General features: G+C 54.3%; 4 protein-coding genes across 4 annotated transcripts; 3 read left to right on the top strand and 1 right to left on the bottom strand.

The window, feature by feature from the left end:
• Positions 1–1101: 1101 nt before the first annotated feature.
• CCOS01_16692 (uncharacterized protein) lies at positions 1102–3318 on the top strand (the record flags this gene model as incomplete). Its single annotated transcript, XM_060464828.1, has 1 exon — positions 1102–3318. One exon carries the CDS (start codon positions 1102–1104, stop codon positions 3316–3318), a length of 2217 nt encoding a protein of 738 aa, XP_060304716.1.
• Positions 3319–7004: 3686 nt separating this feature from the next.
• Positions 7005–8262, top strand: CCOS01_16691 (KH domain-containing protein; the record flags this gene model as incomplete). Its single annotated transcript, XM_060464827.1, has 3 exons — positions 7005–7413; positions 7469–8070; positions 8125–8262. The coding sequence occupies 3 exons, from the start codon at positions 7005–7007 to the stop codon at positions 8260–8262; spliced, it is 1149 nt and encodes a 382-aa protein (XP_060304715.1).
• Positions 8263–9845: 1583 nt separating this feature from the next.
• CCOS01_16690 (UAA transporter) lies at positions 9846–11269 on the top strand (the record flags this gene model as incomplete). The annotated part of the gene is made up of 3 exons (XM_060464826.1): positions 9846–10078; positions 10171–10964; positions 11037–11269. The coding sequence occupies 3 exons, from the start codon at positions 9846–9848 to the stop codon at positions 11267–11269; spliced, it is 1260 nt and encodes a 419-aa protein (XP_060304714.1).
• Positions 11270–13565: 2296 nt separating this feature from the next.
• Positions 13566–15920, bottom strand: CCOS01_16689 (dual specificity phosphatase; the record flags this gene model as incomplete). Its single annotated transcript, XM_060464825.1, has 1 exon — positions 13566–15920. The coding sequence occupies one exon, from the start codon at positions 15918–15920 to the stop codon at positions 13566–13568; it is 2355 nt and encodes a 784-aa protein (XP_060304713.1).
• Between the last annotated feature and the right edge of the window lie 7120 nt (positions 15921–23040).

Genomic DNA, 23040 nt, shown 5'->3' with positions numbered 1-23040 from the left:
AAGCCGGCGCTTTGTGTATACCATGGCGAAGTCGTTAAGCGTGGGAAAGACTGCGGTCGCAATGTCAAATGACACTTAGGGCACAGCGATGCCAGTATTCGCGACGACATTGTGGGCGATCGCAAAGGAGTCGACACTGGGCCTGAAGCTTGATGATGAAGGACCGGCAGACACTCTCAACCCCTGGCCTCGAAATTTTAGGAGCTCAGTTGGAGTTTTCTGCGCCAGACCCCCCACGTAATCGGTGTGGTCTAAGCTCCGTGCCGACCTTTGACAGCGCCACCCAAATGCCAGGGGACCGTCAAAACAGTGTCGCCTGCTGATCTTAAGCTTTCGCGTCAATCTTTTTATTATTCGAATCAACTGCCAATTATCAGTTAAAGACTAGGCTAGAATTGACGAGCACATACATAAAAACACTCATTTTTCTTAGTGCAGAACCGTCATAAGAAGAGTTGGCACATTGTGTGCATTACAGCCAACAACGAAGTCTGCGGAAAAGAGATCGAATCCAACTAAAGTAAGTCACTTGCGGACCAGTACTGCTTCATCGTGGCATATAAGTTTATACGAGAGAAGAAGTAAGGTATTCTCCATACTCTGTAATAAGAGCATTCCGTGCTGTAGGGCTGGCTGGCCCAAAGAACGGACTCGCCGTGCATGTCTTGGTCAAGTCTTGGCCAAGGATCTGGTAGTGGTAGCTATGGCTGTGGCGCTCTGCAAGGAAGTGCCCGAGCCTTTTAGGCCCTGTCGCCTTCTGATGTTCCCCCCAAAATCCGCACTTTAGAAGTTCAGCTCAAATCATCCGCCCAGTCAATCCCGGCCCCGTGGAACCTCCCTTGGCCTCTCAGCCCCATTGACCGGTGCCTCTTGCCGAGCGGGCGATCCCCTATTTGATTAACCTGGTCCTAAGAGGTCACCTATCCCGTCCCAATCTACGCATACGGATAAACTTCCTTTGTCTCCTTCATCGTCACCCGCTCAACATCGGCATATCCTTTTCCCCTTATCATCCTCGGATCTCAAGTCCTGTGAGGACACGATCCCATAATCAACTTGGGTCGGAAAGCATGTGTATCCGGAGGTGATCAAGCCGACGCAATGAGTGCCGATCTCTTGGACCTCGACAGCTTTTATCAGAGCCCCCCGTCACAACAAAACCAACCGGGGGGCCAACAAGGCCAGTTACAACCGCAACGCCCGCAGCAAGTAACGGCATCGTCGACGGACCTCTTTGACTTTGCCTCCTTTACTAGCAACAGCAACAGTGTCGGCAGCAAGCCCGCGGCGGCACCCGCTCCGGCTCAGCAAACCGTACCATGGCCTAGTTTTGAGCCGCAGCAACCAAGTGGTGCTGCCGGCGGTGGCAGTAGCAGCAGCGGTGGATGGGGTGATTTCGGCGCTTTTTCATCGGGCTTCACCTCCTCGTCGACATCAAACCAGCAGCCGAAGCAGAATCTGCAGAACGTCGAGGACGATGACGGATGGGGTGACTTTGAGGTTGCGGAACCTACACCCACTCAGCGCTCTTTCGTGCTGCCCCCGCAGACGAACAAGGCGAGGTCATCACCGCCGCCTAGGAACCGTATCGCGCGCGCCTCGACGTTTGATCTCATGACCAACAACCTCGTCAATGTCGTCGACATGCCCTATGGCTCGGGCCTGTCGCCCATACCCAGTCCTGGCCTCCCGTCGCCGAACCAGCAACCCGGGGCCAGTTCAGGACCTTCATGGCAGCAGACAAACCGACAACCTAGTCCCGGATTATCGTGGCAGACTGCGAACACCAAACCGGCAATTAGCCCAGGGTTCTCATCTCAGGCGCCCTCGGCCAAGCCGCAGCCGAGCCCTGGATTCTCCAGTCAAATGTACGGAACTCAGAAGAAGTCGAGTCCGAAGCCAGCTAAACAGTCGGATCCTAACATTCTCTTTGATGCTGAAGAGTTCGAGCTTCAAGGAGACAACGATGACGATGACGATGATGAATTTGGAGACTTCGAGACTGTTCAGACTCCCTTCCCAGGCGCGGACATGAGCCCGACCCTGGACCCAAGGTCGCCGACCCAACAACAGCCACCACCGCAGCCCGCAAAGCAACAGCCACCTTCCATGGACCTCCTCTCTCTCGACGATGACTTCACTCCAGTCTCGCAGCCTCCGCAAAAGAGACCTCAGCTCTCTTCTTTGAATCTCAACGCGCCCACATCGCCGTACCCCCAGGCTCCCAAGTCGCCCTCCTTCCAGGAACGTAACCCCTTTCCAGGGCTCGGTCTCACCACACCCACTTATGGCGACTTCAAGAAGGAGGAAAAGAAGGACGAGAAGCCCGAGTCGCCTACACCCGTCACAGCCTGGCCAGCTTTCGGACAGACCTCACCCACGAAGACTTTCGCCGCTAAGAACCCTTCTGCTACCACCAATCTTCAAAAGACGCAGGAGGAGGACGAGTGGCCAGACTTTGAGGATTTCCCCGACGACGAGCCTTCTGCGATTGATTCTTCCAGGCCCCCGGAGAGCTGGGATTGGGACGCGGTCGACGGCGTCAAGTCGTCCACTCCAGCTCCAGTTCCTAAATCCAGCACCACTAGCACCGCCAAGAAAGCAGCCCCTAAAACCACGAAAGAAGCATCACCGGCAACAGCCTCAGAAATCCCTGACGACGCCCCGCCGCCCATCAACATTCCTCCTCCCTCCGTCATCCTCTCCATCTTCCCGCAGTTACTCGACCTCGCAAACTCGTCACTCTTCAAACCCACGTCCCAGCTAGCGGCACCCATCCGGAAACGCATCCTCGAAGACCCGAGCACGGTGATCTTCCTCCGCGGCTACCTTCTCCTCGCCACCGTCGCCGCCCGCGTCATCGCGGGCCGCAAGCTCCGCTGGCACCGCGACAAGTTCTTGTCCCAGGGCATGGCCATCTCCGCGGCCGGCGCAAAGGGCATGAAGCTCGCGGGCGTGGACAAAGCGCAATCGGCGCGCGAGGACCGCGAGGCGGCGGACGTGGTAGGCGTGTGGAGGGAGCACGTCGGCAGGCTCCGGTCAGCCGTCGCGGCGGCCAACTCCACCGCCGGCGCCAAGAATCCGCGGGACCAGCTCCGCGTGCCCGAGCTCAACGAGACGATTCCCGTCTCGACGGCCAAGGTGGTGCCCACTGCGCCCAAGCCGTGCGTCATCTGCGGGCTGAAGCGCGACGAGCGGGTGAGCAAGGTGGACCATGAGGTCGAGGACAGCTTTGGGGAGTGGTGGGTTGAGCATTGGGGTCACAGGGCCTGCAAGAACTTTTGGGTCGAGCACGAGAAGCAGCTGCGTCAGAGGTAAAGGGAGACAGAGAGGGGAGTGGTTGTCGTAGTGGGCGGATGATGCGATTTACCTCGCATCTTGTATATAATTGCACTGCACATACATGATACCTCGAGTGCTTCATTTACATGGATTGGCCGGCTAAGGTCTTTTCCCAAATATCAAGGGCATCTAGATTGACAACTCAACAATTCTACAGGTGAAGCTTGACTGGCGAGGCCTTCAGGCACAGTGGCAACTCGAACTGAAAATGTGCAAAATCGGCTTGAGTTATCTCTGCGGCAGTGGACCATTTCTCAGAGGAGGGCCAGGTAAAAAGCTGCGGGATCCTGACCGAAAATTCTATAGCAGCTCCAGCTGTGCATACCTACTGCCTTTACCTAGGCAAGGTAGCTCGGGGTGAGCTGTAGCTTATCAAGGAGCAAGGAAGAGGTACAATGCAGTCATGTTTAGTGAATGGCACGGGAGGGCTGCTCTTGGATTTGTTGACGGTTTGATCTACCCCGCTGTTGAGCTGCCTCGGTCAGCCAATCCGGAGTGCTGGAGGTGCAAAGTCTTCAGAGACTGTCCATTGGCATCGCGGCTCTGAGAGCTAGGGTCTCAGCAGCGACGGATGGCCGGACACTAGTCAAATGTCGGCAACGGCATCGTATGGTGACCGGCTCGCGGGGAGGCTGGCATTGAACGAATAGCAGGGCGTGATTGCTTTTCCCGTGCAGTCCGCGTAGTAAAGTGTGTGGCTTCGAGTTACACCAGATAAAGAGCTCTGTTTCTGTCGCAGGAAAGTCGAGAAACTTGACAGATATACGGGCGCTGGGTGCCATGTACTGTTGTATGAGCTGAGTCAATGCGGCGCAGGCGCAAACTCCAATGGGATTCCTGACATGCGATTTTGACAGATGGACGGCGTTTTGAGACCGTGACGAGTGGGAGGCTGGATCTGTCGGTGCCGTTTCGCTAAAGTGTCGGCCGCACTAGCCGGCCGCTCGCTCGACGTATAAAGAAGGGAAAGATGGCGGGGAGCCAAGCAATCAAAGTCACTTGTTCCCGCGCTGGATCACCGTTGACGCACGCTGCAGCGCCGCAGCGTGGTGACGGGTGGAGCAGCAAAGTTCCCTTATTGATCGGGGCGTTGCCGTACCATGCTGGAGGAGCCGAGGAGGTTTTTGGGGAATTGGTCAGCTCCTGGAGCTTGGGACGCCTGATGCGCAGCGACTCGAGCCTGCGACAGCTCTGAGGAACTTATCTGTCACTGAGGTGCAGACTGCGATTGCGATCCGAGCGAGACGGATGATGACCACAAGAGCCGTTTGGCCGCATGTCGCGTGTCGCAAGTTGGGCAACATATGCCCTATGCCAAGTTGGATTGGACACTTGTTCGATCTGAAAGCTCGCCAGCGAAAGGTCCGATGCGGCTGGGTCAGGCACCACTGGCAGCAGATCCCAGGTAGGCTAGCAATGCGCATTACTTTGAAAGATTCAACCCTGGAATGGAAGACGATTCGAGACGGTCGGGAATGCTTCTTCCCTGTCGTGTGCCCTGGCGGGGATCAGTCCGAGGGAGAGCTACAATACTATGTAAGAGTACTACTGACATGTACTTCAAGAGGCCGCCTGAAAGAGGGCCCCAAGCCAAAGTTTGCACCCCACCATTGAGGAGGTGTAAGTGGTGTGAGGGACAGAGGAAGAGATGGATGAATAGGTCTATCGAGGCTCGTGTGCTGAGGGAGGCATCGCAGTCCTTGTGAATATGGCGTGCCTGTGATAGTGGCTGATACCTAGGCGAAAGATTGAGGCAGTCGAGTGGTTTTGGAGGGGACAGAGCTTGGATGCGAGACAGCTGGTCGCTTGGTGTCTCGTCTGCTCCATCTTCCGTCGTTACCTCACACCTGATCTTGCCGCATATCCAAAGTCGCATCCGTGAGTACCAGGGAAGACGGGAAATGGCAAGGAGGTGGAGGAGGTGGGTGTTTCCAGCTTCTTGAAGCCCGCCCGGACGGAAACTTGAAGGTTCCATGAGTGAGTGCCCCTCGAAAGGAAGGAGCCCAAGTGCTAGGTAAGCTCCATGTGGCGTGGAGGGGTCCCGTCCAAGGTGAAGTACCTACCTTACCTACCTCACCTCCCATGCCTCAAGATGTACAGGCAAGATACCACTCGGGAAGCATGTGCAGGAGGGGCAGGATACTTGCTGTGACGATGGCCCTAGCGTTGCGACATGTATTGCTACGGCCAACTTCCGCCGATGAGGTACACGTGATCAATTGTTGCAGGGTGGGGCCAAGGGTAGCCAGCGTTGAGGTCTGGATGCGCTTTCCTCTATTCACTGTCGTACCTACCCGGTCTTCCTGCCCACTCAAGCCCCTCACAGATCAGTCCCTTCCATCTTCCAGCGACGAGCTCCCCCGATTCTTTCCCCAGCACACCTAAGTACCATACCTTCCCTTACGCGACCCATTCTGGACCACAGACTTCCACTCAAGTATCCGCAAGGTACCTCTTGCACCACAACTTCCATTACACCCGACCACAGCTTAGGTACCTTACACAACCACCACCACCAGACACCTTCAATAGCCAGGCCGGGTACACCTGTCTTGCCGCTCCAACTCACATTATCGTAAGTACCTTCTACCTTTGCTTTTCCCAGCCCATCCAGAAAAGAAGGAGTTTGAAAAAAATACTGAGGCGCACTTTCCCTCCCATCGCTCTCACACACTCACATTTACCTACCGACTTTTTCTCCTCCCATTTTCCGCTCCCACTCTTCTTTTCCTTCACCTCACTTCTCCACGACCGACCTCACTTCTCTCTCCCGGCCTCCAACTCTTCACCTCTTCCACCTCTTCACCTCACCAACTCTTCCAAAACAATTCCCCTCACGACCGCCTCTTCAACTCTTCCACTCCCACTCTCAACCTCTCGCCCACACCCGAGCGCCTCTACCTCTCTCCCATCTACTCCTCTACCCCTCCATTTCTCAACTTTCCCGATCCACCACCCACTTCAATCCACCACCTCATCCTCCCCGCCACCCACTACGCAACTACACATCCGTCACCGCAAACGAGCTGCACCAACGCACTCCAACCTACCAATCTCTACAGACCGAAGCTTCCGCTACGGCTTCAATTCACTAACGTCCTGCTTTATTGCTTGACAGCTGAATTTCTACAAGTTTCACGCTTCCACGTCAGCGCATTAACTTGCAGCCAGTACCTTCCTGATCAAAAGTTCAGGAAAATACTACAGTAAGTTGCAGCACACAAAACTACCACCCCGCGCCATCATTACCCCCACTTTGAACGTGCAAGAGCTCCTGGCGTCAATCCGTCCACCATATCAGGACGGGTCAGGGTCAGGCATAGCTGACCCTGAAAATCGTCACGCTCTATATGGTATAAAAAATCCCGACTACCAGAGTTACGTGCCACGGCCACGGTTTGGAGGTAGTTTCGATTCTCCTGTTCACCTTTACGCGTCCTCGGGTGGGGAAGTCGACGTGCCTGCCCTGGACTATTGGGAAAATCACAACTTCTACAAAATCTGAACTCTTACTCTCCCTTGCCTTTCACTCTTTCCTCCCACTACACCACTTCCTTTTTCACCCATTTTTGGGTTATTTGTTGGATTATTGTACTAATTGCGCCTTTCTTTTAGAATCCTTTTCGAATCAATTGCCCCAAGCACTTTTCGAATCGCTCAAAATGTCCGCTACTCAGGATAACATTGCTGCCAACGGCAACGACCTCGTCGGCTCCCTCGACCAGTTGAAGCTTGATGATGGCGAGACCCGTCTTGGCCCTGACGGAGAGCCCGCACCCCGCACCGACGAGGAGTACGCCGGCTCTCAGCTCACTTTGAGAGCCATCGTTTCCTCCAAGGAGGCCGGTGTCATTATTGGAAAGGCTGGCAAGAATGTCGCCGAGCTTCGCGACGAGACTGGCGTCAAGGCCGGTGTCAGCAAGGTCGTCCAGGGCGTCCACGATCGTGTTCTCACCATCACCGGTGGCTGCCAGGCCATTTCTGAGGCCTATGCGATTGTCGCGCGCGCTCTCCTCGAGGGCGCTCCCGCCATGGGCATGGGAGGTGTTGTCTCCAACACTGGCACCCATCGTAAGTCTACCTCATGTAGTGCGCAAGGAAGAAATCGCTGACATAGCAATCTCAGCCATCAAGCTCTTGATTTCCCACAACCAGATGGGTACCATCATCGGTCGCCAAGGTCTCAAGATTAAGCACATCCAGGATGTGTCGGGCGTTCGCATGGTTGCCCAGAAGGAGATGCTACCCCAGTCCACTGAGCGCATCGTTGAGGTCCAAGGCACACCCGAGGGCATCAAGGGTGCGATTTGGGAAATCTGCAAGTGTCTCGTCGACGATTGGCAGAGAGGCACTGGTACCGTCCTCTACAACCCGGTCGTTCGCACTCAGCCGGGCACAACCTCCACCGTCAGCGGCACTTCAAACAGCTACTCTTCCGGTGGCGGTCGCGCCTCAGAGTACTCTGCCCCCCGCGTCATGCGCACTGGAAACGGTGCCGACTTCAGCACTACTACCAACAACGGCGGCAGTGGTGGTCGTCCTTACGGCCGTCGTTCCGATTCTGATGCTGCTTCCCGAGGCCCTCCCACCCACGACGAGAATGGCGAGGAGCTCCAGACTCAGAACATTAGCATTCCTGCTGATATGGTCGGTTGCATCATTGGCCGCGCTGGAAGCAAGATCTCCGAGATCCGCAAAACCTCTGGTGCCCGCATCTCTATCGCAAAGGTATGACACCTATTTACCACAAAACTCCATGCTCAAGATAACTAATCTGTCCAGGCTCCCCACGACGAGAGTGGCGAACGCATGTTCACCATCATGGGTACCGCCAAGGCTAACGAGTCTGCCCTTTTCCTGCTCTACGAGAACCTTGAGGCGGAGAAGATGCGCCGCCAGACGGCCAACTCTCCCGAGTAAAAAAAGCGTTTTCAGAATCGTCCCTTTTCAGTTCGTCATCCGGCCTCAGGGGCCGGTACTTGCAGACAATGGCCGCAAGGCTCAATATCTGAGATGAGGAGTGTCTTGCTTCAGCACATCATCTCTGGGACGCGACAAAACGCTTTTCTCAATTGCTTTGTTTTTCTTCGACTTTCGAATATCTGGGCCAAGGATCCCCAGACACGCGCACAAGTATGGTCGCCGGGATGGGACCACGACAACTTTCACTTTCCGTCTTCATGAACGCTTCGAGTTGCTTTTTGGGAGGATGGTCCTCCGGTCTACGTTTGGGCAGGCATCAGAGGTCCCTAGGTCTACGGACAGGGATTATATTCAGCCTTTCCAAACCGAACATACGGCACGACTTATGATTACCTCATGCGGATACCTCTTTGAAGCAGAGTTGCTTGCTTCAAAAACATTAGTAATGAAAATCGGCCAGCAACTCTACACCCGACCCTGTTTACCCATCCCCAACCCGCCACGATTTCTCACTGGACCGAAGATATCCTCAGTGGCCTGTGTTTTCCAGCCGCTTTTTGGGCTATGGAACTCTTTACTCTCTTGGTATTGACTTCCGATGCCAGGGGGATTCTAGATAGTACATCCGACCCATAGCTAGGCGAATTAACACGTTTGAGCAAGGCCGCTCATAAAATTCTTGTCTCGTTGTCATTGATGTGTCTTGGAAACCTGTCGTGAACGTAGTCGGAAGGATGGTCTACTGGAGATGATGGCGTTCACTCCTATGATGTCCAATCACTGGAAATGGCAAAGGCGAAGCGACCGAGTCCATAGCGTTCTTGTCTCTATCATATGGGGTACTCACAAACGTAGCTAGTCATTTTCCAAAGACATTCGCTCTAAAAGTAAGCATAGGCTGAGAAGGACGGTTGGAAGGTGTCGAATTGCTTCCAGGATGAATTTGCGATCATGATGTGATTGGCCAATGTCAAGCGGGGTCTTGGGGACAAATGTTTGCAATGCCGATCCGGAGAAGAGACACCGGGCTGGGCTGATTCCTGATAAGGTTAGGGCGGCGGCAAGTAAGCAGTGGAGGGGAGGGACCCTGAAGAGGCTTGGGCGGAATGGGTGCAGCGTGGTGTGCGTGGGTTGTGTGGTTCGGGGGGGACCTGGGGGGTAAGATGCAACGGGTAAGCTGTCCACCTTATTTTTATTTTGGGATGAAGCCAACCTGTCATTTGCCCAGCTGCTCCTTTGACGTTTACTGTCTGCATTCGCTTGTCTCCGTGTCCACATCTCCATCTCGGGTGTCTATCTTGCTGCTGCTCAAGCTCGAGGTATTGTAGCACTTTCGTTCTCTTCAACAAACATCTTTTTCCTTTCAAGCTTGCATTTTTAGAAGCTTCGCAGCCAGTCGTTGTCGCTCCCTTGCAGCGTTCCGTTTCTCCGGCCCCTTAGCTGCGCGCGCCCACCGTCCACGCTCAACGGGTATTGAGTCGCGCACCCATACTCGAGCTTTCTTTTCCCGTCTTTCGACACCAGCTTTTTGCAACACGACACACCAATCGATTCCCAGGAGAAAGAAACACAGCGACGCAATGGCGCGCTCGAAGCAGGCCACCCCTATCCGTCGACAGACATCGTCCGAATACTTTGGCAAAGCGGACGCCCTCAAGCGGACGCCCAGCAACAGCAATGGCGCCGCGACTTCTGTGACTACGAAGGAGGCCAACGGCAAGGTTGTCGCCACACCTGCGTCGGCGGTTGTTGAGGCAAAGGAGGCCGGCGCCCTCCAAATCCTGATTGCTGTAGGCGGTATCTACGCCTCATTGTACGTCCTGTGATTCTCTTGACTCCCCTAATCCCATGCCCTCTCCGAATACCTCTTCGCTCGGCGCATTGCTGACAAAAGACCTCGCGCAGTCTGACATGGGCCTACCTCCAAGAGAAGCTCACGACGACGCCCTACGGCCCAACGTCCAAACCCGAAGTCTTCAAGTACCCCGTCTTCCTCAACACGATCCAGTCTCTCTTCGCCGCGACGACGGGCCTCCTCTACCTGTGGTTCTCCTCCCGCAACGCCGCCTCCCTCCCGCCCGTCTTCCCCTCGCGCGGCATCGTCATGCCCCTCGCTCTCGTCGCCGTCACCTCCTCCCTCGCCTCGCCCTTTGGCTACGCCTCCTTGGCGCACATTGACTACATCACCTTTTTGCTCGCAAAGTCCTGCAAGCTAGTGCCCGTCATGCTCCTTCACACGACTCTCTTTGGCAAGCGCTACCCGCTGTACAAGTACCTGGTCGTCGCGGGCGTCACGGCGGGCGTCGCCGTCTTTACCTTGCACTCGGGCAGCAAGAAGAAGAAATCCGTCGTCAACCCGGACGCCAACATGCCCTGGGGCATGCTGCTTCTCAGCATCAACCTGCTGTTTGACGGCCTCACCAACAGCACCCAGGACTACATCTTTAGCACCTTCAAGGGATACACCGGCCCGCAGATGATGTGCGCCAACAACCTCATGAGCACGGCCGTCACGCTGGGCTACCTCGTGCTCAGCCCCTGGCTCGTCCACACCGGTCTCGGCGAGTATCTCGGCATGGACGTCGCCGGCAGCGCGGGCGAGCTGACGGCGGCGCTGGGTTTCATGGCGCGGTACCCCGCCGTGTGGTGGGATGTCCTCGGCTTCGCGGCGTGCGGCGCCGTCGGCCAGGTCTTTATCTGTATGTATTGGTCTATTTTCCTCCTGATACCTGAGAAACAACAGCCCTACTAACACTGCCGGCCTTTTGTAGTCTACACCCTCTCCACCTTCTCCTCGGTCCTCCTCGTCACTGTCACAGTCACCCGCAAGATGGTCACCATGGCCCTCTCCGTCTTCGCCTTCGGCCACAGCCTCACAAGCATGCAGTGGGCCGGCGTCTCCCTCGTCTTTGGCGCCATTGGCGCCGAGGCGCAGATTGCGACCAAGGAGAAGAGGGCCAAGGAGGGTGCGAAGCGCGCGGCGGCTGCTGGGAAGACGCAGTAAACGCAAGGGTGGAAAGGAATGTTCTTTCAAGGTTGTTTAGCTTTGTATTCGGCACCCTTGCTTTAAGAGAGATCTTGACTGCAAGGCGGCAACTTCTTCTTCCTTCACGTTAACCTTTTTTCTATCTGAACCCCCTTTCTTGATCGAACCACTTTCTCATCCTCTTCGAGATATCCCAAAACCCTTTTAGCCCCGTGGTACACAACACAAAGGCCACACTTGTTCCTTTCTCGAGGCGGGGGCCCAAATAAGAATAGCAGAACTACCCATCCCTCTAAAGCCTGTAAATAACAACACACATCGTACAAAAGACTTCAAAAAAAAGGGAAAGCCTCAAAGTCGGGGGCCGGCGTTTGGTTGGCGTTTTCTTTTTTTTTTTCTAGTATAGAATTATATAAGGATACAGACACATACAGAGAGTATACACCAAAGATCTGAGACTTTTTTCTCTGATAAAAGATGTCTTCTTCCTCTTTCGATACCAAGCATGATGATCATTGATCGAATCGCCTCGCGTCTGCTTCTTAACCTCTCTCGGCCCTATCTCCCCAGCCTCGCAGACTAAGATACTGTCTGTTTCATTTATCTACAGCAGAAGGAGTGTATGAATGTACACATGTATATGTGTGTGTGTGTGTGTGCTTCAAAAGGTGATGATAAAGGCCTTGCTCAACGTGAACCCTGAAATATGCCCCTCTGGCACGCCACGAACGCGCAGAGCCCGGCTAGACAGGTGAAGACTTCTCAGCGGAAAAAAAAAAAAAAGTACTCTGCCCAAATCCCCTGAATGCCAACCCCGCGCGTTACGAACTCATCTCACTCTGCTCATAGTGTAAGTAAGTAGGTAATCATCAGAACCAGCAGGTATTAGACTGGGGTCAGAGTGTGTGCCATGTCATGCGTGTTGGACTACAAATCTTTTTACTCACTCCTCTGGGCCTATATGGAAATCCTTCATGTACAAAAAGCCCCCCAAGACGAGAAAATGTCTTCCTTACACACACTCCACCGAGACTGCTGGAGGGAGTATAGAAGTTCGACAATGTGTAGGCTATTGGGGACTTTTGTAAGGAGTGTTGAACGTCAGGCAAACCCAACGCTTTGTATAGCAAGACGAGAACGGAAGTCAGACATATTGCCAACACCGCTCTGAGCCTTGTCTTTGACAATTATCCTACATCGGTACCACGAAGAGACCAGCAGGACATGGACTTGTGAGCACACACCTTGTTTTGCTGGTGAATCACTTATGCATAGCATCATCACATTCACACAGAAACAATCAGAAACACTTGGTAATGCATACTTTGTATGACTCTTCGTTTTTTTACAATTCATCTACCTCACTCCCCCTCCACCCCATCCATGCATGCAGTTGTGGTATCCTCGTCTCATCCTCTCCTGCTTCCCTTTGGACTCCATATGCGTTGCGGTAGACTCATCCGTAGATGGACCGCATTGAAAGGAAAAGAAAAAAAGAAAACCCAAGCCTCAAACACAAGAAAATAGCATGGTGTCTTTGTGAGTGTTCCTCACGGCCGTACTCTCTTTCCAAGCGAGCCGGCCCCCGTCGGGAAAGTGCCTCATGAGATATAAGCCTGTACCAAAATCCCTTCCAACTCCGTCGTCCAAAGTGGGCACGCCAATAAACGATTGCAAGAAAGATGGCCGATCCCCGGTAGTCCTTGACTGTCCATGTCCAAACGATGAGAGACGTGTCTCCCATCTCCCCCGTTTCAATATTTGCGTTGTGAAAACGCAATTCTAAATTACACATTTTGGTTTATGGTTGTAGGGTACTTTTTCCGCAAAGTGGTTACGTGACGAAAGCCGTTGTCTCGCCACTCGCTGCGCTCTGAAAAAAGGCTTGAAAACGACAAAAGAGATGCCAACTCCAGGTGGATGCACCATTGAGCTAGGCTGGTGTTTGTATGAATTGGGAAGTAGGCACGTCCACACAATGGTCGGCAAGTTCCACTGTTGTCCTCCTTTTCGGTCCTTTGCCATTGACGATACGACTAATGCAACTGCCTTTTGATCGATTGATGCAGATCAAGGTATTCGAGTGTTTGCCATGCACCTGTTTCGGAAATCGTCCAAAGCCTCGGTGTCCGTCAACCTCGTATCGATTGCAACGACGGTCGCTGCATTGTTGCAATGCACGCGTATTTGACTAGTTCCATGTCGCAAAAAATAGCAACAATAGTCAAATTTCGGCCGAGTACCGCCGAGGTAGTTCGGTCCCGGGGCGTTTGGTGCTAGTGACTAGTGGCGGTGTGTTCCGTCCTGGCTGTGGTCATAGCAGCTCATCAATAGACCTCACAATTGGCGTTTCACCTTTTGTAGGCGGACTGCGCGGGTCGGCAACCTGGGTGGGTCGTCCGAAGGGGTAGAAAGGATCCCTGGGGAACATTGTTTCTCTAGGCGAGAACAGGCCTTCGCTTGGAGTTGGCGGAACCTCGACAAATTGCATGCCTGGAAATCCGTGATGGGAATCGTGCAGCGGGTTCTTCGTCATCGTCTCGGCCCGGGGTGACAGGAGAGCCGCGTCGTCAGGAACTGCGCCAACCATGAAGTGTCTATCTTTGGGAGCCGTAGCCTCCTCTTCGCGTTCCAGTGATGGGCCAAGGTTCAGACTAGAAAATCCAAAGCCAGCGGCAGGACCGAATCGGTGAGCTCCAAATCCGGGAGAAGGGGGCGGGCCAGGCGACGGCGGCGGCTTGGCAAAGAACGATGATGACGATGGTGGTGCAAGGCCCGAAACTGGCGGCGTAGGCTTGAAAGGCATCAAGCGATCAACGTCAAAGTTCCCAAACTTGGCAGAATTGTCGTTCTCCTTTTCGGACCAGGAGAAGCTTGATGGCGCTGAAGACGGACCAGGTGAGATTGGCTGACTGCCGGGTGTTGAAAGGCCTCTGGCACGGGTAGGGCTGCCCTTCTTCGGGCTCGAAGTTCCAGAGCTTCCTTCCTTCTCTCCAGGCAGAGGAGCGGTCAAAGGCTCTTTGGGTGCAATGTCAATAGCCGCATCTGCAGAGAGTGTCAGGCGGTGCTTCGTAGGGCTTCGTCCAGTGCGAGGGCGGAAGGCTGATCCAGGCGAGGTCTTCTTCTTCGACATCTGCTTCTGGAAATCCTGCAAGCAGTACATGAGCTTCATGTTGGGGCTGATCCACTTGCTCTTCTCCTGGGCGGCGTAGTAAGCGTCGTTGACGCTGAGCTCGGGGTTGCGGTACAAGCCGTAAGCAATAATGAGACTGGCGGATCGACTTGCGCCTTGCTGGCAGTGGACGAGCACCTTCTTACCCTCCTTCGTCCGTGTCTCAATGGTCTCGCAGAGGTGCATCAGATCCTGCGCAATATCCGTATTGTGGTCCCAGGGCATGTGGATGTACTCTGGGCGCTTGATAGAGAATGACATGGCCTTGGGCGTTGTCGGTGTTTCCGGTTTGTCGTTGGTTGGGAACTCGAAGGCGGTAGAAAAGCTAGCGTTTGACACAGCCGTGTCGGGAATGGGGCTGAGGACGGCTGGAGAGTCTGACATGACCTCGTCTGACTTGGGCAAGAAGTTGAAGGGGTTGTTAACTTCCCGCGCGACATTGATGACGGTGTCAAATTTGGAGGCTTCGTCGGCGGTCGGCTCCAAGTACAGATAGACATTGTCTTCGTAAATTGCAATGGGGCCATCCGGATAACCCGGCGTCTTCTGGTCCTCATTGTTCTCGTTCTCGTGGTAGGGTTCGAAGTCGAGGGCGGCGCGGCTCGCGAGCTGAGTCCTAATGGGCGAATCCTCCTCAACGATTGTCGTGTCGAACGACTGGCCCATACCAGTCTTTGTCGGCCTCAAAAACTCCGAAAGACCCGACTCGTTTCTTTCTAAAACCTTGGGGAAAGTCATTCCACCCGGAGGGCCAAAAGTCGCAGACTTCAGCGAGGGCAGCATGTGAGGTGACGAGGTCGAGTGCTTGAGGGCTCGTCTCTGCAAAATGGGTGCCATACCAGGGGTGCCGGGGACCTCTAGGGTATTTCGCATGACCAGATCTGACGTTTGGGTTTTGAGGCTGAGCTGACTAGGCTTACGCTTCATTGCTGGAATGGTCGGCTTGATGAAAGAGGGCGATGCGGGCTCGGAAACCAGTGTTGAGGCACTATTTCCCATGAAAGGCGGCTGAATTGACAGGCCCTTCATGTTCTTAGGACGACGCGGCGAAGGAGACGTCATCGGACGGCCGAAGCTAGTGGTTTCTGCTGCGGACATGGTGTTCATTGAAGACAATGGACCAAGGCCGCCAAAGGACGTGGCCGGGAAAGAGTTTAGGGGTATCAAGTTGACGGGAGAATCGGGGGATGATGAAGGGGACGGGTCCGACAGCGGGGAGCAGTCACTTGTTGAGAGCGTCGTTGTGGGCGAAGACTCGGCAGACTCGGACGCCTGAGTAGAGGTGCTATCGTGGTGCTTGTGAGAGTGGTCCATGGTCGGTCGCAAGGACTGGACCGGGCTGGCCAAGGGCTTTCCGGTGGCCTCCATATCGATCAATTTGGGGTCGACGAGGGTGACGGTCTCTTGAGCGGCGATTGTCTCTGCGTCAAGATCGAAGACTGACATGAAAGAGGGGATTTGATCTTCGTAGATCCTTCTTGCCGCTGCTGACGGCATGGTTCTGTGTACCTTTTGAATGGGCTGCCCGAATCCCTTCTCTCTTTCTCTTCTCTTGCGCGAGGGAAACGTGTTGGCGGCAGTCTCGGGGGACGAGACTGTGTAGGCCGCGAGGGGCAACGTTGGCGTAATGATTAAAGAAATGGTTGCGGCGTTTGGCGTGGAAGGAGCGGGAGTCGCGGTTGATGTTTGTAGAATGAAAAGAAAAGGCCGGTTGGCAGGCGAGCGGGCGGGCGATTGATTGTAGATCGGAGGACAGCGCTGCTGAATCCCGTGGATGGTTTTGTGTCCTCGTCGTCGGCGGGGTGGTTGTGGTGGTCCAAGTCTCTCGGCAGGACCGAAGTGTCTCTCTGTTCTCTAACTCCTCCTCGTACTCGGGGCGGTGCCGCAGGGTGCGCAGGGCAGGTGACCAGTCTCGCGACAGGAATAGGTCAGTCGAGGGTTCGTATGCGGCGGGGGCCCTGGTGGATAGTGGGTAAGAGTAGTAGGACGGTCGTCGTGGTGGTGGTTCGTGAGGTAGGAAGGAGGATAGAGGAAGACGAAGGGGAAGAAGAGTAGTAAGTTTGGTTGGTGATGGAAGAGAAATGGAGAAGAGAGAAAACAATGGCTAGTGGTCACGACGAAAACGGCGGCTCGGGGTTAGCACATGCTGTTGGTGGGAAAGAGATGTGGCACGGTCCGGTCAATACGGATGCATGGAAATCGCCAGGCGGGTATGCGTAAGGTGAGTGTAAGGTAAGGTGGTTGAAGGAAGAAGGATACTGAAGCTGGATTGGATTTGCTTGGTTTGAAAGGCGGCAGAGTATCCGTAGAATTGAGAATAAGGGGAGGTAGTGAATAAGAGAAGAGGGGGTGTTTGTGGTGATTTGGGATTGGGGTGGGAAGAAGGGAAAATGGTGGAAGAGAGACGTGAAGTGGTTGAAAGTTGAGGTGAATGGCGGATGTGGGAAGGGTTCGAGAGAGGAGTACCTAAGGCAAGGTAGAGTTGGGGATGGGCCAACAACTGGAAGGGGAAGGAAAGAGGAACTGGGGCCCTTGGGGCTCTTGCTCTTGCTCTTTGGGGGGGTGTGGGCCGTAGCAGAGAGGGCAGAAGTGAGAACCTGAAGGTGAAGGAAGGCCTGCACGCAAGCGACAACCAAGCGACTGGAGAGTGAAAGGCAGGCCGTCTGTCGCCCAGTCAGTTGCCCTCGTCGAACATGGACGGGCTGGGTTTGGCCTGGAGATGCTAGTCAAGGTCTCAAGGAAGGCCAACGGGTGGTGGGAGGGTACCCCCAGCCCAGGATCAAGTTGCTGGCTGAGGGCGAAGGGCGACCAGGACAGGGGTCCTTCCTTTCCCTGGTATACTACGGAGTAGGTACCACGCAGTAGAGACCAAGGTATCGCAGGAGGCAAGTTTGCGGCAAGAGGTACCTATGGAAACCTTACATTGCACCTGCCTTTCCACTTCCTATGCGGCTGGTCCTCGGTACGTACCTATCCTACCATGCCTCGTCCCCCCTCTCTCTGTCGCCTTCTGTCTGAGGTTCACCTGGCAAAAGTGTCTGAGTGCCCGGTAAGGATTGACGACGAACGTACCTTCTCTGAGCCCTTCCTGTGCCTTTTTATGTCCTCAGGTTAAGGTAAAGTACGGATCACATTAAGTAGCAATTACTACGAATAGAACACCAAGCATTGGATCTCTCCAGAGTGACTACGGATACCCTAAGCATTCGCTTTTCGCCAATGTATCTGGCATAGTAGTCGACACACAACGTAGACGTACGATGGTGAAAGGACAAGAACCACCAGCAACTGGCAAGTCTGGACCCGTACGGAGTACCCAGTGCTAAGGTAGTGGAGAGAGCTCGATGCAAGTGACAGAATTCCCTGTCTAGTCACCGGCCAGCACCTTTTGTCACAGAATGCTGTCCAGAACCCATCGCACGTACGGGTACGGAGTATGGATACCTAGAACGTGAAGGCAGCCCAGGCAGGCTGCAAAAGCGAGGCAAGGCAAGGCAAGGCAAGATGAGGAGGAGAGAGCAAGGCACGGGACACAGACAGGCACAAACTGGAACCCATCTCGACAAAACAAGGTAGGTAGTGCTGGCTGGCGGAGGGGTCAGATCGGGAATTGTTAGTGCGGCCTCGTCTACGGCCTCGTCTGCGCAAGCGCTACCCCCTTAGCTCCAGTATGCGAGGGCGTAGGCTGTAGCCGGAGGTTACTACGTGAGAGCCGTGGACTAGCCCGCCGCCATTGACGAGGACTTGGACTGGTGCCCGTCCTTGGGTTGATTTACTGTTGTTTTAGAGCCGTGGGCACCATCGCGCGACCAAGCCTAGTATATTGTCCACGGGCTATCAGAGTAGTAGTCTGTATCGAACTGCCCGCTCTGTCATCGTCAACACGGCACTCCGCTGTTGTGGGTACGAAGCAACGAACGGACAGACGGGCACAATGTGGTGACTCTGACCTGACACCTGCAATATGCAGAGAACAAGCAGCACAGAAGGCAACCGAACATCAGCACGTCTGTCTGGTTGGGAGTCGTCTGTCTGGACTGACTGATGCCGATGGGCAAAAGAGGGTGGAGGGGCAAAGGCAAGATTCCGGTGTTCCGCTGCCGCCGGCTGCTGCGCTGCAAGATGCAGAGGAACGGCAATGACTGGTCCAAACCCGGCTTCTAGGCCCTGTGTCCTCCTCTTTCCGTGCTCTCAGAGTCAGATCTCTGTCAGCTTGGTCTTGCAATTCACCAATTCAACCAATTCCTCCTTCTCCCCGTGCGAGTTTCTATGGTCCCCCCGCGACTGAGAAAGCGGCAGGAGAGAGCGTGTGTGTGGTGCGCACCTACTGTGTGTGTGTGAGAGGGAAAGAGAGGATTGGCCAGTGGCCGCCCAGCGTAAGTGGAGCCGCCCAACCACACCACTTCCCAGGACGGAATAAGTGGGGTTCATGGCTTGGGGCTTGGTGCGAGTGATCCCCTGGGTCCCTGTGTGTGCCTGGGTCACCCCCAGGAAGTGGGGCACTGGGGCTTCGTCGTGACTGGAGCGTATTTTGCGAAACATGACCGGGGTCTATTAATAGCCCGCCCTCCAGGACCAACTAAGCAAGTACGAATAGAGAAAGAAGGAAAGAAAAGAAAAGGTCCGCAGTCCCAGTCGCGTGCATGCGCCTTGTACTTCGTAGTCGCCCGTCGTCTGGAGGTCGGCGCCAATTTTGGACCAATGGCACGCCGGGGAGTTCCAATTTGGTCACTCCTGCCGTGCAGCCTCGGTACGTACCTGGCCTGTTGGATTCAGTTCATTTCAATCTTTTTGCCTCTTGCCCTCTTCACCACTGCTGGTTCGGGTTCATGGTTCATGGTCTCATGGATCTGCCCAATGTGTGTCCCAGATCCGTTTGCCTACATATATGTCTGTTGCAATTGCTTGCCTCAGTCAGAGTTGTAGTCACGAAAGTAGAGTTGTCGATCAAAAGCTATTCAACACTAAAGATGCTGACCTGCTGCACATATGAAGTGTTCCGTCATTTCTCGCCACTGTTTGGAGTTCTTGTCCCTGATGAAGCTGCTGCCGGCGTTGGTGCCGCGTCTTAATCTCCAGAGAGGAAAAAGATCTGCCAGGGGAACATCTACACACTCCATACACGCAGTAATACCTAGCAATGCGCCGTCGCAGTGGCGGCGGGATTCCGTCTTCCATTGATGGGTGCTTATTTCCGGCTCACTGTCAGTCTAGTGTTTGTTTCTGTGCCTCAAGGCTCAGCGAAATACCTCTCTGCACTTCCTCCTCCTCCGGTTGCGTTGGTTGTTCCACTTCGCTACGAAGAGAACGCCATGAGTTTGAAATTGCTGACCTGAGAACTCCTAATCAACCTATCAAGCTGGCTTCTCAGTGACATGCAGTGGCATGTCTACACATCACACGCACGCACTTACACACAAACGGTCACAGCGATCATACACACTAGTACAACACGCAGACACGGGCTCTCAAGCCATCTGTATCCGTAATACGGGGAGTCATTATTACCGTACGGAGTAATCCAAAGACTAGAAAGAAAATGACAGGCATGTCAAAAAGGAATATAGCTCAACGCCGCCAGGACTGGGCGCAAAGTTGCGGTGCGCAACGCCCAATCACCACTATTATTTCCTCTTAGCAACCCCGAGTGCCAGCGCGAACTCCCGAGCCCCTTGTCTTGTCTTGCCCTATCCAATGGAAGTTTCCGTCTTTCTGCTCTCTGCCTCGCTGAGGCTGTGATACCGAAGAAAAGAGTCTGAACTCTGTAACCGAACAGCCGCCGTCGTCCTGTCCTGCCCTCGGCGGCGGCCTCGTCTCTGGGCTGTCAGATCTCGCCCTGGGTGACCCATATCCCGGCTGTTCCCAGTAATTGCCTGCTACTACTTTTGGCGCAGAGGGCTGGCTCATCTCTGGAGGCGAGAGCCTCCTGGCGTCCTGTGCTTTTTTTTTCTTGCTTGTCTTTCCCTGCCTTGCTCCCCCTCCACCCTTGCAACGAAATACCGAGACTCTGGTGCTGCTTGTGCCCTGCGGTGCTGTGCTTCTTGGGTTCCTTGCCTAAGTGGCTCTCCGGATATTCGTGCACTCTGTACAGTCAGCATTTCCAGTCCACATAGCACATTCCTCACGAGAACCCAAAATACCCTCCACTCAAATTTGTATAGGCAAATTCCGACCGACTCTCGGCCGGGATCGTGGGTTTCCGTGGGTTCGTTGAGAGTCAGTCTGGCAAATGTCGATTGCAGATCATTCCATCATTCCAAGCCCACTATAGAACATCATCATCGCCGGGCCGTGCTTCTCATTTGACAATTGACATGTAGCCAATCTGTTGAACCAGGCCAATATCCTTACCGACAACTGGGTCTTCGATCATTAAACCCAAGCCCACCGACCTGAACTGCCCTAGTCTAGAACATGATGTTTCTGAACCATACTTCGTACGTCTGCGGTTACTACCCACAGAGTACCGACGGCTTGCGCGACATGCCACGGCCACAGCCTGCGTTTGCCCGTTCGTGCCCTTTTCTAGATGCGGCCATCACCAGCCAACCACCGGTTTCAGTTTGAACCACCATCTTTTCGAGCAAGAAAAGCCGCCGCCGCCCTTTGTGGTGCCCGCGGCTCCGGCCTTAGCCGCCAAAACATGCTCGGGATACACGCTGTCCTTTCGCTGTCTTTGCCCTTCTGAACACGCCGTAACTGAACACAGCCTTCTTTGTGGCTCCTTCCCTCGGCGGCAACGAAACGCTGCGGCCGCCTGTAGTGTGTCCTCCTCCTCCCCCTCGAGTCCATTATCTCTCTCTATTTGCACTCATCAGCTCGAGTTTGTCCCTCGGTCTCGCCGCCGGACCCCCAATTGCGGTATTCAGTTGCGCGCGGCCAGGCAAGCAAGGCAGGATGGAGACCTTTATTTCATTTGTCGGAAACAGGTACAGAGGGCTCAGTATCCGTTGGAAGTTGATGGCCCCCCCCTACCTAAGTCGGTAAGAGCCACTATAGAGCTACACCCGATCTAGAATTTTGCAACTTCTCCATAGAGTCCATTCTCTCTCCTAAATCAAGGGACCTTTTGGACGAACGAAAATGGAGGTATCCGACTTTGGGGCTCAGTTGACCTATACTACGGATATTCCGTTCCACGTACAAAGAACCGCCCACCCACTCTGTAGGCGCAGGCTTTTATCTGTCGGCGGCTGACCGAGCAGAGGGGGGAGACGCGTCGTAGCCAGTCCCGTGGGATAGTTCGACGTTCGTCTCCATTCTGTGACCCTCGTCTTGCCAGGGATTAGGTTGCCAGTCACCCCAATTCACACTTCTCACAGGATAACGGCTCGCTACATCTTTCTCGAGTAGAGAGGATCGACATCACGAGTCACATGGAAAAGATACTCTCTTTTCCGGTAGGCTGATTATGAGAAAGAAAGAAAAAGGGCCAATCTCCCAGCTGGCACCCAAGGTTTATCGCTTGACAGGTTGGAAGCGGCTAGGGAATTCGATCGACTCTGGCCTCGTGGCAATACTAGGAACCAGAGACAAGATTGACAAGCCACACCTAAAGGCAACATTCCAGAGTCTCCCAGGGCGGCAGGCCTACCAGAGAGAAAGAGAAGCCGAAGGGGGGCACTCAGGGGCAGACGGGGGGTGGTCGGGTTGTCTTGTCAGGAAACCTTTTTCCCTTTGAACTGCTCTTTTTCATTCAAGTGAGGGCGAAAATCCCGTTCTTGACAACCAGAGACATCCCTCCTCCAGTCTTGCCAGCCAGATCCCTGCGCGTCCTCGTATGGGAGATGCCGAGGCAGGGCAGAGCCATCGTGGCTCCTCCATGGATGATACCTCTACCTGACGGAGGGACGGCTATAATGATCGATATTGTCTCTTTTTCTTCTTCCTTTTGCCAGAATTAGGAACACTATAGCCGGCGGCTCGTATATGTGTGTTCCTCTATTTACCCACGCTCACCGTTCGTCAATCTCTCGCAAGATAGATGGGATATCCACCGTCCCTCTTCGTCCCATGTATTGACTCACCCATCCTCCTCCATGCCCCCCCCCCCCCCGTCTCATACTATAACGGCGGTGATGGTGGGGAGAAGAGGGGGGGAGGACACCGGCGTCATCATTTGCATCATCGCGACAACAAAGCAGTTGAAAGAAACGACGTTGACGTTGAAGAGCCTGGACGCGTTGGTCACATGGAAAACGGAGAAATAAAGAACGCTCGGATGCTGATACAACATCGTGGTCCTGAACTACAAGCAGAGCCTCCTGTTTTTCCCCCTTCCCCTTGTTGGATCACCGCATGAACTCCAGATGGTAACCCCGTCTTTTTTTTGTTTCTTGACAACGGGTTGGACGCTCGCAACACAGCAGGGTCATGTTTGCGGCAGACATTCGGCAAGCGGCAACGTAACACGGCGCGGGCGCCCAGCCAGCTCATCCCTAAAATATTCTCAGACTTGAACCAACTCATCGCAATTTCGCGATCGTAGATCAGGAAAATAAAACTCGGTAAAAAAAAACTGTTAGCGGGAACGACCTGCGAGTCTGCGACAAAGTAAAATCACGAGACTAGGTACGGACACAACAGCGTAGTAGTGTGCGATCGATCTTGCATTCCC

The sequence above is a fragment of the Colletotrichum costaricense genome (assembly GCF_030867565.1).
Source record: "Colletotrichum costaricense strain IMI 309622 chromosome Unknown Scaffold_32.1, whole genome shotgun sequence".
NCBI lineage: Eukaryota > Fungi > Ascomycota > Sordariomycetes > Glomerellales > Glomerellaceae > Colletotrichum > Colletotrichum costaricense.
The sequence above is the reverse complement of the archived record's forward strand: the minus strand, read 5'-3'. Positions and strand labels throughout refer to the sequence as shown.